The 19,559-nt window shown below is 44.5% G+C and overlaps 1 protein-coding gene across 1 annotated transcript in view; it reads right to left on the reverse strand.

Moving 5' to 3' along the window:
* Positions 1–19,559, reverse strand: part of GCLC (glutamate-cysteine ligase catalytic subunit) — a 281,892-nt gene that overhangs the window by 160,128 nt on the left and 102,205 nt on the right. The window contains exon 3 of the mRNA XM_069606130.1: positions 10,256–10,438. Within this exon, the coding sequence (XP_069462231.1) occupies positions 10,256–10,438 (183 nt within the window). The remainder of the gene's footprint in view (positions 1–10,255; positions 10,439–19,559) is intronic.

Here is a 19,559-nt window from a genome sequence, read left to right on the forward strand (position 1 = left end):
CAGCACCCAAGAGAAGAGCGAATCTAACCGCAAATCATTTGTAATTCCTGTCTTAATTTACTTTATCACTCTGAGCTTGTGTAAGGCAGTGATGGTCTGGGTTAAGGTCTCATTCACTGAATCACTGGGGGCACTAATGTGCGGGCATATACTCCCGATTTTCAGACAAACCTCTCCCTCTACAGCTGTCTGGTATCCTGAAGTGAGATGGCCGCAAACAGGTTTGCCCAGTTCTCTGCCCGCTACTCCATCCATTATGATTAGTCTCTTACTTTCTTTCCTCTTAAATAATGAATACACAAAGCTAACTAAAGGTTTACTCAAAGTAGAGATCAATAGTTCCATTCAGTCTGTACATCTATCAGATCTACTGCAATACAATACATTGTAGTTGGCCACCAGAGCTTGCTTTGCTCTATGATTATGATTGCATTATATATTAACAGCTTTGGGAGAGAGCTGGCTAAACCGTTCTCAAAGCCTTTTATCATATCCATTTATTTATTTATGTTTTCAATCATGCAGCTAACTTGTACATTTGTCAGACACTCATCCAGGGCTTGTGAAGTTTACCTGCCCACTTGCCTAGTCGATAAGACTTTATGAAGGGTGAGCACTATTTGCAGGGGATGTTTGAAACTTTCATTTACTTTGTTGCAGTAAATGTCAAATAAAGATTTCATTGTTCTTTTTTCATGGCTAACCACTGGGTGGCAGCAAAGTGCCAAACGAAGTGGATTTGTGGGGACATGCTCCATTTTACAGAAAGCATTTACATTTTTTGTCATCCGTTTCCCAAGGGGTGAGCGCATTTCTTAGGTCGGGTAGGCAAACTAAGTTTCTCGACCTTCAGGTCTAGTGGAACATTAAATCATTTGCAACGCCTGACTGTTCTCACTAATTTTCTTACCTCGGTAGTACACAAAGATGTTGCATTGATGCTCATTTTATGTCTTGGGTACAAATAACTTCTGGCGACATTAAAACATTAGTACAACATTGCGAATCAATTGGTATTAAACTGGTCAAATGACAGATCACAATGTTATGGAAGCAATTGTCTCAACCAACCTGGAAAAGTTGCGCAGGGATATGATAAAGTGGTAGACAGCAGAAAGGGACGTACAGCAGACTTTGTTGAGAATTAGTGTACCTAATCCCTGTGGGATGAGCATCTAATGCCATACTAACATCACCCGATTTGATGCCACCTTGAGTGTGAACATGCAAAGTGAAGATGGCTGTGTGCAGTATTTTGGAGGGGAGGAGAAACTGCTTAGTGAACATAGACAGAACATGGCATTAAGCAAATGCTACACATGTATAATGATGGAAACCAGGGGAGAGCAAAGAAAAGAATCAATAAACACTTGTTGCACTGTGATGAACTATGCCATGACGTAAAGCAACGCTGTTAAAACATGTTTTAAGAAGATGTCACAAGATTAAGATTTTGTATTGCTAAACAAAACTTAATAAAAAAGATTGAAACAAAACAAATAATTAGATAAGTGGCATACTGTACTCAAGGCCAGTTATTACTGCCTTTTGAAGCGGCTTCAGTTCCCTATAGCTTTGTGCATTTGATTACTGTTATTGCATGCAAATTGTATCTGAAAAAAGAAGAATGTCTCTAGGGCCCTCAAAGCCAAGTCAGAGAGCTAGAACCACAGCAAATAGCCTCCAGGCTTGTACTGTGGGGTTAACAGCGTCAACCCTGGCTTCTGGGTGCTTTCCAGCAGTTTGAGGCTCAGTTGAGACGACCGATTGGGAAACATATCTCGCCCCAAGATTGTTTTGAGTCGGTGCATCCAATGGATTAAATCGGTGTTGAGAGGGCTCAAACAGCATAAAATGGTAAAGGCAGTTTTTGGGCCTTCAAGCAGCTCGGAAATTACTTCAAAGCGGTTGAGTCGGCTCAAACGTGGTTTAAGGCAGAAAACAGAGCCCATAGCTGTCCTTTGTCCCTGTACATTTCTGGGACCTGGCCCTGAATCCCAGATAATAAACCAAGTCCTTCCTATGCCCTTCCTAGCCATGAAGGTTGTCTGAGAACATTGCAGGGGCCACCGCTTCCAGTAGGCATGGTCCTGGGTACCAGTGTCTCAGCAGCAGGCAGGACTTGACCAACAGCAGGTCACTTCAAAAGGTGGGATGAAATGGGTAAGGAGGGGGTCTTGTTTCCTCCTAGGAAGTCTTTATCTTCACCTTTATGGCAGAGGCCTTTGTCCACACTATTCTCCCATAAACCTCCTTGTGATACAAAGATGATTCATTAAGAGGAGAGGGAGGAGTCTCATCTCCTTTTGCAGCGACACTGCCACAGCAGACTGGTCCATTTCAAGCCCTTTGCATGGTTTGAAATTGAGGGAAGATGGGAACTTTTTAGCTCCTCAGTGTAGCCTAGAAGAGCCTGGTTAGCTTGCCACCAACGCTACCAGGAGATACATTTGTCTTCGCAAGTCAACTGATGTTGATCAAACACCTATGAAACCTTAACTTTGCGCATTTGGGACAATCCATAAATAAACCTTAGGACACATCTATACAACATTTAAAGCATACGTGATCAAAATTGTGTTTGCATCTTATCCACACGTTACATATGTGGAATCCATTTACTTGCGCCTTGTTCCCCAGTGGTACCTCCTGGTTAATAGTGGATACCCAGGAGCTGCTTTTTCGCTCCCGCTTTTCTAATAGAATTTCAATTCCTTTCTCTCTAAGGATCTAATCTTTGCTTTTATAACAAGATGCTTGCCAGATGAGGTCAGCCCCCAGAGTGCCAGGTCTGCAGGAAATAGTGAGGGGCATAGGAATCGTGGATGGTCTAAAACCGTCAAGATGGTTGTACTGCTATTCTGACTTTAACTTATTCCTGGGCTACTCTAACTCCTCCCTCTCCCTGGCTCCCTTACATCAAAGAGACTCCAGTAATTACCACCTTGTTACTTTCCCATTGTGCGGCATCACAGCGAATTCAAGAAGACTTAGAAGAATACTTGTTAAAAGAACAAGAGCAGTGTTCTTAACGCGAGCAGAGTGTGCAGAAAAAAGGAACGGACGTCACGGGTCGCAGTGCCTCTATACATACTGGCCCCGACATCCGGTGCAGTGAGCATAGAGGCATCGGGCATAGCAGACAGAGGCACTCTGCGCCATCTGGTGGTGGAAATGTTTCATAAAAACAGCTGTGCTGGGATATGGATATCAAAGATGAGGAATCCTTGGGAGGAAGGAGCCATTAGAAACAAATGTTTTACATTAAACTATGTGACGTAGCAACCAAGTTCTGTATTTGGGGAGAACACCTTGCTAGAGAAACTATGTTTTATGTTTAATTTAAGCAATGAAGACGCTAAATCTAGCATTCCCTGTGATAGTTCCCTGGGGATGGGATCTCCTCTCAGCTGGGTGTGAAGACCTACCTGGGGGACATCCAGAGCCAATCAAACTATGAAGGACAATGGCAGTTGGAGGGCACCAGTTCCCAGCTACCCTCTTGTGCCAGCATGTTCTTGTGTAGTACAAGCCTGTCTCATGCCATGCCTTAAAAACAAAATGCTTGACAGAGTCTTTCTATCTCTCATATAAACATACTGGGTGGAGGAAGCAGCGCAAACCAGCTGAGAGCAGTAGCAGAGCGCCACACACTATCAGTACGAGGTAGCAAGAAATCGAAAGCCACGTATGAACAAGCCTCTGTTCGACTCGCACAGTCATCATCGAGCGGTCGACATGGAGTGCAATAGGGGAGAGAGAGACCAAGGGAAAAAACCTGCATGTACACAGCAGCAAGACAGCCCACACGGCACTCCATAGCAGCAACTACAATCAGCTGTGGGCAGCAGTGTAGACCACAAGGGACTGAATAGTGAGCCACAGGCCCCCTGCCCTCCATACAGACACTCCTTACTTGAGTTGGCCTGGACTAAGACATCTCCCCCTAACATGAACATTGACACCACTATCTGGACCGCCATTGCCATTCCGTGGTGGGGAAAGGGTGCAGGCTAAGTCAATTATTCAAAACCTTTGCTTTAACTAGCCCCTCCCAGGTGGGTAAGATAGGACCAGATTGGCCAAGGAACGTGGACCATTGGAGTCAAGAAGGGAAGCATAAAAAAATATATATATAGTTGTGGGTTGTTCGGGTGAGGTCAAAAGAGGAGGTGGTGGCAGACCAAGTGACCAGAGGGAGGAACAAAGGGGCATCGGAGTGTGTAGACAATTTCTTGAGACATTGCGGGATTGGTTAGGGAGTGCAATTGTGCCTTTGCCAACAGTGTGGAGGTGTGGTTAGGTGAAGTAATGTAAGGAATACATGTGAAGTGTTTGGGACGGAGTAAACAAAGAATGTCTGAATAGGAGGTGGGTGGAGTTGTGGTAGTAAAGTCGAGAAGGTGTAGTATGGGTGTGGAGGTGGGAGTAGTAGTAGTAGTAGTAGTACTAGAGAGGAGGAAATATAGTGTGGAGGAGGCAAGAGTAACATCAAAAGGATGGCGGGGAAGCCTAAAGGGAATAGGAGACATTGGTGGCATATAGGAGAAGAGGATAGAGGAGGGTGGAGTTGAAAGAGGAGAGTAGTGAACGGGAGGGAGAGGAGAATGTGAGCATCGTAGAAGACTTGAGTCAAGCAGGGTGTGTGCAAGACACAATCCCATAACCATTAAGCATTAGCGAAGTGCTTTGGCTAAGTGCTGTTCCCAGGACCGGCTGTTCAGAACTTGTGTCTCCAGCAGTATTTGAACTTGGCAAGAAATCTGTGGTATGGAAACAAATATGGACTGACATGGACTCTAGTGGACACTGTTAAATAGTGTCAGCTCTCTCATCCATAGTTCAAGTGATTTATACATTCCTTTCTGTATTTGTAGGAATTTTGTGAAAGCCCCGCCCCCTTACCCAGAAGCCCTTGAAATACATGCACGCGCGCATTAGCCAAGTGCTTTGGCTAAGCACTGTTCGCCATTTGTGTGATGTGTGCTGTGGATGTGGGCAGAACATTGTGTGAAGCTGTGTGTTTCACTTAGTATTCTTGAACACGCCGAATCTGTAAATTTTATGCACATATTTTCTCGTCCTCGCTCTTACTGTGCCCATTGGGTCTACTCCTTCTGACTTCAGCAGCTCAAGCGTGGTATTTATTATCTTATTTTTTATTTTTATAGATTTTATGTGAAGATTGGAAGGTTTGCCAGTTCTCAGTGATTCTAATACCGAGTTTAATATGATAAGGCACTCGCTGTCAAATCGTTGTTCCATAGCTGCTGCCCAAGCTGCCGTGGTGGAATGGGTGCGCTTGACGAGTTTCCTCAAATCTGTTCAACCTGAAATAGGTGCACGGTAAAAACGTACGGCACTTTAGATTAATGTGCACGGTAGTGTTCCACCTACTTATATCTCACACCATGGGTGGTCTACGGCTGCGAGTTGTATTTGTGCTGTCCTTTAAATTGCTCCACGACTGTGAGCCGCGGTTGTGTTTCTAAGTATTTTGTATGAATAAGAGTCACACCTGTCGATATAGCGGTAACTGCGGAATCAGGTTAACAGCTGAAATTATTTGGGAGGCAGCGACTTGGGGGATGGTGACTTGGGCCGGGCGTGCATCCCGCGACTGCCAAGAGGAGACAGCCGCCGGACGTGTATTCCCAGAACCAGTCAAGTATAGGCATTAAATCAAAACAAAAAAAAAATACCTTTTTCCCAAAATGCAAGCTCTTGACCGTGTGGATGAAGAAACAGCAGCACAATAAATAATTGCACAGCTTAGTATACCGCTCGGGTGTTTAGAATCTGTAATTTCACTGCCATATACTGATGCAATTGAGTAGGGTGAGATAAGGCTGAACTCATTAAAAAATGTTCCACCTCAGGTAACACCCCATGCGAATGGGGAAACAACTGAGCACTCCCATTGTTAGTACCCAATTGTATAATGGATGGCATAACTGATGGTGCAAAGGATGAAAAAGCCATGGTTATCGCAATGGTCCATGGGACGTGAACAATGGCACTGATGTGTATCCAAACCCCATAAATACACTAGACCCATCCATGGATGTTTATGTGGCTGAATATTTGGGTGTTAGGGATATTTCATCCATGCCATTTAGATATTGACCCTAGCACGTTCTTTGATAATCAGAATGCGAAGATACAGGGTCCTGTGATTGGTGGGGATGACTTAATGAAAGACAATTAGTATGCAGTGGCAAATAAGTGTGGAAATGTCAACATACATGTCGATACAGCAAGCTTAGTTGAATCCCCTAACAAAAGCTTGAATAATAATAGTGCGATCAGCATGAACTCTAATGATGTGTTCTGGGTCCTTGACAACTTATTGTCTACATTAGTTGGGAAATACGAGAGCTTTGAAAAGAAACTAGATGTGCAACTGTGCTCCTTCACAAGAGCATTAAGCGCAATCGTAAAATGGTTAAAGACCAAAGCACCTCCACTGATCTATCAATATCCAGTGTTAACTTGTTTGAAGCACTGAAGTTGGCCTCTAAACCAAGTATTTCAGTAGAGGCTGATGTGAATAGCACAAAGAATGGCAAAGCAAAGACAACCCATATTAGGAAGTCTAAATTAAAACCTGCTTCCCAAGCATTTAACATCTGAGAACCTAAAGAATACAGGAGCAGCAATTACGACATGTTGTCATTATAATGAGATTAAACAAATAAATGTGAATAGTGAATCTTCTACACCGATCATTGACAACGTAATCAGTCTTCTGCCTACTAATACTTATGCCCCCGACAATTAAGTGATATAGGGACACTAGCTAATTATTTTCCTAAGGCGAAGTCTGCGGAAGTGAGCGTCATAAGATCCAATATAGCAGACTGTTCTGCAATACAATGTAAATGTAAGGGTACAGCGTTGATGCGCTCACAAACCCGAATATAATTATCAGAGATGTGGGCAGCCAACATCGTGAAGCCTATTCTCCCTATACCTATTCTAACTGAAACAGCAAATGTTGGTCTTTATAAGGACTTACAACTCGCCAGTGTCACACAGTCATTACCACACCTCAACAGAGCAGCAGATCTGAGTTTTTTTCATTTAGTGGTACCACTGAGAGGACTAACAGAGGACATTAAGATTGTAGACCAAGTGGAACACACGCAAGAGTAGATCACCAACATATGGTTCACTCATGAAGCCACACTTGACTATGTACTTAGATATGATAGGTTATTTATAACACGCTTAATACCCAGAGGATCAAACCTGTGTTGCTCAGGGTCATCTTGCTTCCAAGGCAAGCGCGTTGCCCCGGAGCTATCCTCCTGAGACAATACGAATCCTAAATGGCTATCCTCCAGATATGAAGATGAACTATACCGGATAGACTACACTTGCAAAATTGTGACGTTGCCTCAGATTAAACCTCGAGCCAGTATTGCAGTCTCTAAAAAAGATGGAAACAAATCAAATATGACTGTCTCTAATAATGGTCCGAATATCGTCCAGATATCGGGAGTTGAATATTCATGGATGAGGCGCCAAACAAAAGTCTACGGTGCTTTCAGCGCTGCGTTTGATTCTGTGAACCGCCATCAACTGTGGCACAAATTACTAGCATGGAATATTCCACTTGGGCTATTAAGAATGCTCATGCTTTTGTACAATGAAACATCGGTACGTCTACGCCTCGATGGGAAAGGGATATAATCACAATCGATACCTACCCACTGTGGTGTAAAATAGGGGCGTATTGTAGCGGCAACGCTCTTCAACCTTTATCTAACAGACCTGAATAAGCATCTATCACATTTGCATACCTGTCCTGTTAAAGTAGGCACAACCACTGTTACGCAGACGATCGGTTACTTTTGGATTGCTAAATAGGCTTAATGTCTTAGGTGAATACGCAAGAATAAACGATTTGATCATAACAGAGGAGAGCAAAATAATGGTATTTTCAGATCAACGGACTACCCCAAAACAGATGTTGGAAATATGCGGGTCTTGCTATTGAACAAGTTGAGGTTTATAAATATCTAGGTGTCTACGTAGATGGAAAACAAAACTGGCGATATAATTGGGGAGAAATTAAAATAAAGTGCATGAAGGCAGTGAACACGTTAAACGTATTTATAGGAAAGGATGTGAGCTATTCGGCAAAAACAGTTATATACAGCAAAAATAATCACCATTGCTTCAATATGGAATGGAGATTTGGGGCCACAATTATCTTTCAGAGCTAAAAAAAAGTTTGAAGCGAAGATTTTGTTTTAATTATTCCGGCTACCCACTCCGTCTCAGTTGTATACTTATTATTAGAATTTGAACTCAACGGATAGAAGCAGACTTTATATATCGAACAGTGATGTGCTATGAAAACCTGAGGCGCATAGATAACGCTATAATCGCAGTTAAATACATTAGTGGATTTCTCATGATCCACCAATGTTATAAAATGGGCACTCTAGGCAAAATCTTGTGTACATAAAAAAATGGGCTACATGCTTTGACACTAATTGCGTAAGAGTTTAAAAGTTGGCCGAGATTTACCATTAAAGACTATAGCTAGGACCAAAATAGGATACAGCTGTCCAAACCTAGGTATCTTCGCTACAGAATGGAACATGTTTCAACTCCACTCTATATTATGGCATATCCTTGCCCACAGATATTTAGACATACATACATTCTAGTGAAATTTAATATCAGTGACGCATTGGAGGTTAAAGGTGCAAAATTAGGTGTTGTATGACAACAGAATGTGTCGCATGTATAGAGAACCTAAACTAGAAACACTTGAACATCTGCTAGTAGAGTGTAGTAGTCTAACTACGATTAGATCACGCTTTTTAAAATCCTTTGATAACCAGTTTGACTGTAATGATGTATCCATGATTTGGAAAAATGTTATGCAGGGTGATGATATGAATTTTATATGTTTTATGGTTACATTTTACTGAAGTGTATTGAAACTTTTAGATTATCCAATGGAGATTTTTATTAAATGTATCCGATTGATTGTCCAGAATTCCAAGAGATCCCCCTGTATTAACTAAAGGTTTTAGAAATGTTATCGATTTTTTCACGTTACATGATCTTATAGTTGTTTATGTTGTTTGCTGCTTTGTATTGTATACATAAAGCTGTGGGGCTGTACATGTATTAAATAAATAAAAATACTAACAACAGGATAGACTAGGGACAATTAGTCCCTGAAGGTTTAGATCGAAAAGTCATCCCGCCATTAGGTCCTCACAACCAGTAAAGATAGATCTAAGACAGTAGGGGTCATTGTGCACTATAAACTAACCTCGGTCAGAGAATTTGTTAGGTAGGATATGCGCTATTAGAGGATAGGGAGAGGGGCTGCCGTGGGGCCCATTGAGAAACCAATACAAGACTTAAACCGGCTCAGAGATTGGAAGTGTTTCTTGTGCCATCTGCGAGAGCCTGCTCAGGTTAAACACACTTGCACAATGCAGATTTAAAATGAATCAGTTTATGAGAGGGAGACCAACCCGAGGTAACCAAATATTTCTTTGGTACAACATCATACAAAAGAGGGAGCTAAATATTCTACAAAAATGTCAGTGTTTCATAGGTAAAAATATACAGTAAGATGCAGAAGGGCACCAAAAAAGAAACACAAACAAAAACACAGACTTGCACTTGGCTACCACTTAAATGAAGATCGACACCCTTTTGCCTTTGGCCGAAATTCAGGTGGGAACAAAGGCAGATAAAACTAGGCAAGACTGAATAGGTCACAGAGTGCTCTACTTGCTCTGGACTAATGGCAGAGGGAGCGGCAGTTGTCTCAAAACAGTGGTTCAGTGAGAAATGATTTCTAACTTTTTCATCTTACAGCTAGCTGGGGATTGGATGTCTATATCACGTTCATGCCCAACAGGAACACCACAAAATAAAAAATGTATATTGAATAGCCATGAACATTAGAAAAAAGGAAAATGTTCAGAAAGAAAGAGGGGCTGAGGGTGGACCAGTAATCCAAACGAAATCAATAAAGACATAACCTTTCAAAGAAACGTGGAACATACAGAAGTACATTCAAGACTCAAAGCCAACACTCCCTCTAGCAATGTCTTCCAAGGTGTATAGAAGAGTAAAAAACAATTAAGTGTTGGGACAAATATTAACAGAATTGAAATGTGAGTCACACAATTTAGAGCAGGATTTAATTGTGGACAATGACTTCATAAAAGGCAATTAACATAGAATGAGCAAAATAATGATATTTGGTTCGAACCTTGGAAAGGCTGTAATTGTGCAAATAGCAACATTTTTCTCCAACAAAGATGAAGCCTCCAGCCTTCTTTCCCTCATGTTGGCTTCCACAGTGTTAAACTCTGACATGGTTCCTCCGTATGGTTGTCCAGGAGTTCCTTCAATCATGTAGCTGCCATATTCTGGTCTCCATAGAGTTGGGTGGCTAACAAACAAATGACGACAGGTTAGTGCAATAATATTAGAAACAAATACCTAAAATAGTCACGGGTAAGATTATCAATATGGAAAACCATGCTAGTTAGGTAGACTGCTATAGTTCCATTTAAGATGCACAGGCTGAGTCAATGACAACCCTGGGGTTGATGCTGCGTAGAAAAGTTGCAGGACAACCAGTCGAACACCCTCCTCCCAACACAGGTCTGTATACATGAAAGAAATAGGTTATTGGTTAATCAATATAAAAAACAATCCTTTCGGGAAATGCAATATAGTTAGACAGCTTTACTTCACTAACAGGGCACAAACAGAGCAAAGGCCAGCCATGGAAGTGGCGTTTGCTACACCAGAAGCAACTTGTAAGTTTAAAAAAAACACTGGTAAATGTGAGGGGTCACAAATGAGAGACTGACACAAAGCTGAAGTTTTCTCAAAGTTTGCCATATTTATTAAAATATAACCGTGGTTAGATAAACGCCTATCTGTCTCCATCCTAATGAGTATGTCCCTACCTAGCAAACTAAAACTAAAGAAACATTGGTTGTGTCCAAATATATCTGACCTTCACACTTAGCATACACAGTCAAAACACAAAAATGTAAATATAATGGCTTTCAGTTCAAAACAATGCAAACGTTGAATCTCAAATTCCCCACAAATGAATCCTTGTGACCAGGGTTTGTTTCCCTTTCCCTGAATCAATCCATGAAGACTATTACAAGAGTTCTGTTTCAGTCATGTTCTCTTCAGTTCAGGGAAAAAGGCTTCGCGTTTTCAACCCTTTGCAAAATGGACAAAGCAAAGAAATGTCTCTTCCACAAGACGCTCATTTATAAACCAAAACACATCTTTTTTTCCAGCAAGTGTTCTTTTCATGTGGCAAAATGATCAATTAGGGCACTCCCAAGATGGCCGCCGGCGTGAGGAGACGCGAGTGAGTCCGGCCGGGCCCGTCATTAAAACTACATTTAGCTTCGACCCGGAGGGTACCATCTCCTGAAACGAGAGGCCCCACACCCACAGAGACAGCGGACGGACCGGGAAGCGAAATCCCGGCAGTGCAACCCGAGGAAACGCGGCGGGAGCGGAGAGCCCCTCCCCCACCGCGACTGCAACAGTCCCCACGCGGCCAGGAATCGAGGAGAACCCGTGGCGGGGAACCTCGGAAAACTGAGAGGAGTTGCTCCGGCGGCGCTGGCACTGCGGGGACTCAGCGAGGGAAGCCACTGGGGGTCTGCACAGAGGCACCGCAGTCGTGCGGCGGCGGGATCGCCCCCACTCCCCCCCATGGAGATTACAGAGGCCCGCACGGAGGAGGGAGCTGGAGAAAGCGGGAACGGGTGGACCCATTGCTTCAGCAGGAAAACGATCAAGGCATAATGGGACAGGGAGACACCCACCCCACCTCCCCCCACTACGCGGGACCCGCAGGACAGGCGGAGAAGTGGCGCATGAGACAGGCAACGCTCCGGCCCCGTGGGGGAGTCATCGGCGGCATTCCCGGAGCGGCAGAAATTCAGGTGAGCGGCTAACCCCGCCCCCGCCCTCCACCCACCGTACATAAAGCAGGGGGGCGAAACCCACACACCAAAAAAAAGAAATCCCGGTACCCCCAGAGGCATAGGGGGGGGGGGAAGACTCCAACCACCGGTGGACCATATAAAACAAAGAAGGGGCAATAAGAATGGAGGGAGGGGACGGGACCATTTCCCACGTCCCGGTAAACAGAGACACCGCCAACAACCGCAGGGCGAATCCCAGATGCCCAAGAAGGGACAAGAAACCCCCGCACACCAGGGAGGCACAGCCACATCAAGCAAGGGGCCATGTCAAAAGCAAAAGGGAAGGGGGGGTCCCAGCCGAATCTGCCACCCCCCAAACAAGACACGAGTCTCCTCCATTTGTGGGCATCGGACACCCCTGTGACCACCAGGGGTAGATCACAAGAAGATCCAATAATGCCGACATCAGACCCCAACCACACCACAGACGGCAGTCAGCCACCAACAAACGATGACATGCACGCCTGGTTCGTAGAGCTACAAGATAAACTAATGTCGACAGTGCAAGACCAATTCGCCACAATTAAAAATGAAACAGGCTGTCCAGGACTGTAGGCAAGACATTGCTAACCTGGAAGAAAGGACAGACTCTTGAAAAAATAGCGCAAAATGTTGAGGACGAGGCAACACAGTACAGGGAAATGCAAGAACACCTGGTGCGCCTAACCCACAACTTTGAAATCCAGTGCAAAGACCTGGAAAACAGGTCCCGTAGAGCAAACATCTGCATTAAAAATATGCCAGAAACAGTTTTTGAAGAAAGCGGTGCAGGAAGTGTTTGGGGATATCATTGAAAAACAAGAACTGGATAACATCGGGATAGACCGCATCCACAGGGTGAGCCCGAAACGCACAGGGGCACCACTGGAGAGACCAAGAGATGTACTGGTCGTTCTTTCATCATACCCCCAAAAGGAAACCGTCCTAAGGAGAGCAAGGCAGATGGACCATATTAAGATGAATGGGGTTGACATCCAGCTATATCAAGACCTCTCATCCACGACACTCCTAAAAAGAAGAGAAATGGCCCCACTAATAAAAGAATTGGTCTCGAAAGAAATAAAGTACAAATGGACATTCCCTTTTGGTCTATTGTTTGAGTGGGAGGGAAAGCAAAGAAGGGTGACCACCTGGGAAGAAGGACTAAATATTATGGACATACCGACGGAGGAGGCCACAAGTGTACGCAAGAAGGTAAAGGGGACCATCAAAAGAGGCAGAGGGGATGGGACACGGTTAGGCAAAAAAAAGAAATGGAATGGAAGAGGAGGACACATGCCAGCCTCATCAGAATAAACGCAGTAACCCTGCACTGGCAGGACTGGGACTAACTCGCACCCAAGGCATGCAGAGAAAAACCCAATGAAGGGAATCGAACATACTGGAACCTACCGGCCCGGCGCGGATAGGGAAGGACCCGCAGTACGGTCGGAGGAAGATGCAGGGTTTAGGATTCCCCGCAAAAGTAATCTCGAGCCTACAGAGGGCAGGGAGCGATAGGCGGAACGGTTACCAGAAATTTGATCGAAAAAAATTGGTCGACTGGACAAATGGTCGAACCAATTACGTCGAAAACCAAATGGTCGAATTTTTATTTTTACCTTTTTATTTTTTTGGGGGGGTCCCCCCAGCCCACTTTTTTTTCTAAAAAACCCTTTTGTTCCCTAAACTACAACCTTAAAAATATATATATAAATTTTTTTTAAAAAATCAACCATTTGGTTTTCGACAAAATTACGTCGACCAAATGTCCTGTCGACCAATTGTTTTCGATGAAATGTCCGGACACCAGGCGGAACGCCAGAGCTACCTTAGGAACCTGGGCCCACCTCGGGAGCAAAGTTATATGTTATATGGTTACCAGTTGGGGCACTGTGGGGCAAAGAGGGAGGAGGGGTGGGGGGTACATCCGGAAGAATGTGAGGACCAGCAACTTCGGGCAAAGTGGAAAGCCAGGAAGTGCAGGCTGAAATGGGAAACCTTAGAATACTGACCCTAAATGTTAGGGGCTTAAACTCCCCAGTGAAAAGAAGAAAGGTAGAGAATATGCTCAAGAAGGAAAAGGCGGAAGTGCTCCTACTACAGGAAACACACATTAGAGCCCTGGATAGGGGGAAAGTACGCCTTAAAGGGTACGATATTCTAACGCAATCAAATGCACCAGGGAAGAGAGCGGGGGTGTTGATAGCAGTTAAGAGGGGAATGGAAGCAACCATGATAGACAAACAGACAGACAAGGAAGGGAGATACGCTTTCGCTAATAAAGGATGGAATGCATGGCACTATGTGATGCATGGCGGGAGATAAAAGGTCTAAACAAAGGATTCACATATTACTCGCACGTGTACAACACGATGTCAAGAATAGACTACTTCTGGGTATCGGCAGGGATTCTGGGTAGGGTTCAGGGATTGGAACTGGGCCCCATAGCATTGTCAGATCACGCACCATTGTGGCTAGACCTGTCGACCCCTCGGAGGGAGGGAGGCCTATGGCGCTGGAAACTTCCGCAGGATCTGCTCTCCGACCCGGTGATGGGGGAGGTCATTAAAGAAAAAATCTTAGAATTTTTTTAACACAATGACACAGGGGAGGTTCCTCTGGGTATGGTATGGGAGGCGTTTAAAGCAGTAATCAGGGGCCACTTTATAGCACTGAAAGCCTCAAGGGATAAACAAATGCATGGATGGGAGTGAGAACTGGAAAAGAAACTAACAGAGATCCGAGAAGAACTCTTGGCCCACCCCACCAGAAACTTAAAGAGGGCACTAAAACACACGCAGGGGCAGCTCGACCACCTTCGTAACAAAAAAGCAGAGAGATCCCTCCTCTACCTCAAGCAAAGAATCTACATTAAAGCCAACAAAGCAGATCGACTGCTAGCAAGGCAACTATCCGCAAAGAAAAAAATCCATGACCATCCTTAACATCAAAAACTCACAAGGAGAGACACTAACACGCACCAAAGATATTGGGGAAACGTTTAAGGCATTCTATCAGGAATTGTACGCAACAGAACACCCAGATGAAGAAGACCAAAAAAGCTTCCTGCAGTCACTCCCCATCCCCAAAATACCAGAAGAAGCTAAATTAGCATTGGATGCCCAGATAACTGACAGCGAGGTGGAAAAGGCAATTAAAGAACTCCCGCTCAACAAGGCACCTGGCCCAGACGAATTCACAGCCCCCTTCTATAAAAAATTTGCGGGCATCCTACCCCCATTTCTCACAAGACTCCTAAACACCTTCAAAGACAATGGAAACGTAACCCCATCTATGAATGAGGCAAAAGTCTTGGTGTTCCACAAAGAAGGGAAAGATCCCACCCTCCCCGCCTCGTACCGACCAATCGCACTGAAAAATCTGGACTCTAAAATATACACGAGAATCCTAGCTGCGAGGCACGCCCCGTTGTTGCCTTCTCTGATAGATCCTGATCAATCAGGCTTTATGCCGGGGAGGCAAACCCACGACAACCTCAGAAGACTACTACACCTCATAGAAAAAATAAACATCTACCATACCCCAGCAATACTTCTATCACTCGACGTCGAAAAGGCATTCGACAGGGTGGAATGGTCCATACTCTTTAAGACCCTGGAATACATGGGATTTGGGAACAACTATATAAAAATGGTCAAGGCCAACTATGCATCCCCCTCGATAAGAATAGCAATCAACGGGGTAGTCACAGAAAGGGTAATGATCACCAGGGGGACGTAACAGGGCTGCCCACTCTCCCCCCTCTTGTATGCAATCTTCCTGGAGCCACTCCTAATCAAAATAAGGGAATCTACCCATACTAAGGGGATAGAGATGGCGGGTAAACAACATAAGGTGATAGCATACGCAGACTATATGCTATTGGCTCTGGAGGAGCCAACGAGCACACTCCCTCAAGCGATACAGGTGTTGGAGAACTTCGGGGACATCTCGGTGCTGAAAATAAATAAGAATAAATCAGATCCTACACCTCGCGGGGAATAGAGAATCATTGAAAAGGGGGGCGGGTGCGCTGGGTCTAAAATTAGCGGATGATAGCATTAAATACCTAGGCATAACACTCACACAAAAAGTAGATGCACTATACAAAAAGAATTACCCCCCTCTACTATCAAGACTTCAAAAAGACCTGGAACGCTGGTGCCCATTAAATATCTCTTGGTGGGGGAGGATCCAATCGGTAAAAATGAACGCACTCCCCAAGCTGTTATATTATTTCCATGCCCTACCGTTAACGATCCCAAAGCAATTCTTCAAAGAGCTGGCAAAGACAATCTCACGATTCATTTGGAATAGGAAACCCCCAAGGGTAGCCAGAGCTGTCCTTACGACCCATGTTAAAGAGGGGGGACTAGCACTTCCACACTTCAGAATCTATTACCAAGCAGCGCAACTCTGGGTTGTAAAAGAATGGCTAGGGGACAACCAGAAATCGATATGGGTGACGAAGGAGAGAGTGCTTGCAAGAACCCCCCTAGAAGATCTCTTATGGAAACCCAAGCAGCATAGACACCCAAACCTCAGAATCAACGAAATCATGAAAACAACATTGAACGCCTGGGACGAGCAAACGCGGAAAGGGAACATAACTTCCAACTACTGCCCCATTCACACCGATATGCAGGAACCCACAGTTCCCACCAGGACTAGAACACGGGGCCTTTAGAAAATGGGAAGAGGCGGGGTGCAGGAAAATCGGGGAAATGTTCCAAGGCAAAGAATTCAGATCGTTCGCAGAATGTAAGATACTGTGGAACCTAACGAGCGCGGATAGGTATAAATACGAACAGCTCAAACACTGGCTAATGGGGCCGGAGATGATCCAAGCTGCGACCAGGGAATTGACCAGTTTTGAGAAATTCCTCCTTACCAACTCAGGGGATAAGAAGCTAATCTCCACAATATACAACTTCATAAACAAACCAGAAGAAGGTGTAAAATGGGCATACATGAAAAAAATGGGAAAATTCTCTCGCGGAAGAAATAACGAACCACCCACCAATGGCAGGTGCTATGGGCTGATATCCCTAAACTAACGAGAGCAGCCCAGACCAGGGAAATGTGGATAAAAATAGTCACACAATGGCACTACACCCCGGAGAGGCTCAACAGCATGTACTCAAATACTCCAAAAAGATGCTGGAGGGGCTGCAATGAACCGGGCTCCTGGAGGCACATCTGGTGGGACTGCCAGAGGGTCAAGGGGTTCTGGACAGAACTGATATCAGAAATGAAAAAGATGTTCCCAGAAGCAGATTTGGTGGAGGAGAAGGTATGGCTGTGCGGACTGCAAGACCGACAAATCAAGAAATACACCAAGGCGCAACGGAGAGGTTTCATGGGCCTGGTCATTCCCGCTTGGGCCACAATAGCACAGAACTGGAAGGAACAAGACACACCATTGATTTACACATGGCTACAAAAGGTCTGGTCGCAAATGACGATGGAAAAAATCATGCGCAGCCTACAGGGAACACAGGACTCCTTCATGAAAGAATGAAGGGGGGTGGTGTGCTTGGATACTTGCAATCAGACTTCATGGGGCAATGGTGCCCTCAAAATATAAAAATTACAGACATGTTCACTTCTTAAATAAACCCGAGAACAATGGAACATCGACATTTCTTCCGGAATCGGGGGCGGGGAGGGGAGGAGGGAGGTGGGGCGAGTGAGGAATGGTTGGTATTTTGTATTTGCTTTGCGAATCAATAAAAATACAAGTTTAAAAAATAAAAAAAATGATCAATTTGAAAATGGTCACAACCTTTCCTTTTCATAAGATGTTTGTCGCTTTCCATAACAAATTGACAAAAGGATAACGCAATTATAAAGAGAATATCTTCTTCCTTCAGTATTCTTTAGAACAACCAAGTTTTCTCCTTAAACAACTGTTTTTTTCCTGGTTCACTCGCCTGTCAGAAATGTGTCAAATTCATATACAAACTTTTCATAACAGTTCTCTTCTTTAAAACAACTATACCTGCTCTTTTCCTGGTGTACACTGCTGCCAGGAATAGATTCCTCACAACTCTCCAAGGTTTTGTCACTTTGTGTTATTGGAAATGTGGGTTCCAGGTTTCCCCAAACTAATGTCCCAGATGAGGGGAATTGCACCCTACTCGCCCTTCTTTCGATGTTCTTTGCTGGTGGCAATGCAGGTTTCATGTTTCCACAAACTGATGTCCCAGGTGAGGGAAATTGTACCCGGTTTGCCCTTCTCTCTCTTGTCCCTTATGGAGCGCCCGGGGTTACATTTATCCTGAGGTAAACTCACTGGCTTTATTCAGTGTCTCCCGGTGTTGTCACGGGTCTCCAGTGCTTCTCTGCGCATGGGACCCTCACCGGTCCACCAGCGCTTCCAACAGGTCTTCAGTGGATGCTGTTGCTCAAGCAGTGTTTCCCAGGAGCTCGCCAGGCTCCACCGGATCTCAGGTAAGCCGGTTTGCTGAATCAGTCCTATGGAACGTTTCACTTGCCATGCTGGGTTTGTCACAGCGCATGCTCTGCGGTTTCCAGTTACCTCTTCCACAACAGCTTCTCTCTGGGCCTTTGCATGGACGTCTGCTTCTGCGCTGCTGTGCACACGCTGCAGTTTCTCAACACTTCTTCTGCAACTTCTGCCACTCCAGCCGCTTTCCTTTTCCGGCTTTGTTACTTCACTCTTTCTCAGCTGCGTTTGGTAGTCCCATTTAAATGTCCCGCTCCAGTGTTCAGAATCAGAACTAGACTCTATGTTCTGTTTAGCATCACCAGTGATCCTCATCAACTCTTGCCTTCTCTTCCTCGTCTCAGTACTAAAGGAGTTCTGGGCATTGAAGTCCATCTTATTTTTATGCTTCCTAAAGTTACTTTGTTTCAAGTGATGGTTAGAGGAAACATTAGATATATCAACATTATGTGTAATAACATTTCTTGGAATATTTACCCAGGACATGATTCTTGTAGTTCGGGGTTATCACATGTGATTCATACATATCAAAACATGAAAACGTGTACCATTTTGGTACTCTTTCCCATTTTACCATCGGGACCTTTACATGGGTGGATTGTGTGCAGGTTCAACATACCATCAGGTATTTGATTATTGTAGGATCTTCATCCTCAAAAAAGGATGAATACTGCGTATCTCCCAAGGGTGTCACCACTTCTCCCCAACAGCCATCTCCTCCCATGTGATCCTCTGCATAATGCCACCCCTGGGGGTTGGAATTAGGTAGCAGCTGCCTTCCCCTGGTAACATGGGAGGAGACTTTAGGTTGGTGATTAGTGATGACTCTGCATTAATCATCACATAAAGCAGAACTTGTCAAATCCTGAAATAAAAAATTACCCGTATAGCCCCCCCATGCAGAACCTCTCTTTTTGGAGTTCTGAGGCAGAGATGTGTACTTCGAAGTGAGCAGTGACCTCTGCTAGTTAAGGTGGGCCTTATATTTTCAAAGAATGACAGGGCACGAACGAGTGAGTGTTCTGCTTTGACAAGTTAGTTTAGCTAACCAGAGAAGGGCGATGACAAGGGTGATTTAACAGGTCAGTTTGTCT

The sequence above is a fragment of the Ambystoma mexicanum genome, chromosome 4p, assembly GCF_040938575.1.
Source record: "Ambystoma mexicanum isolate Mex_15411 chromosome 4p, UKY_AmexF1_1, whole genome shotgun sequence".
Classification (NCBI taxonomy): Eukaryota; Metazoa; Chordata; class Amphibia; order Caudata; family Ambystomatidae; genus Ambystoma; species Ambystoma mexicanum.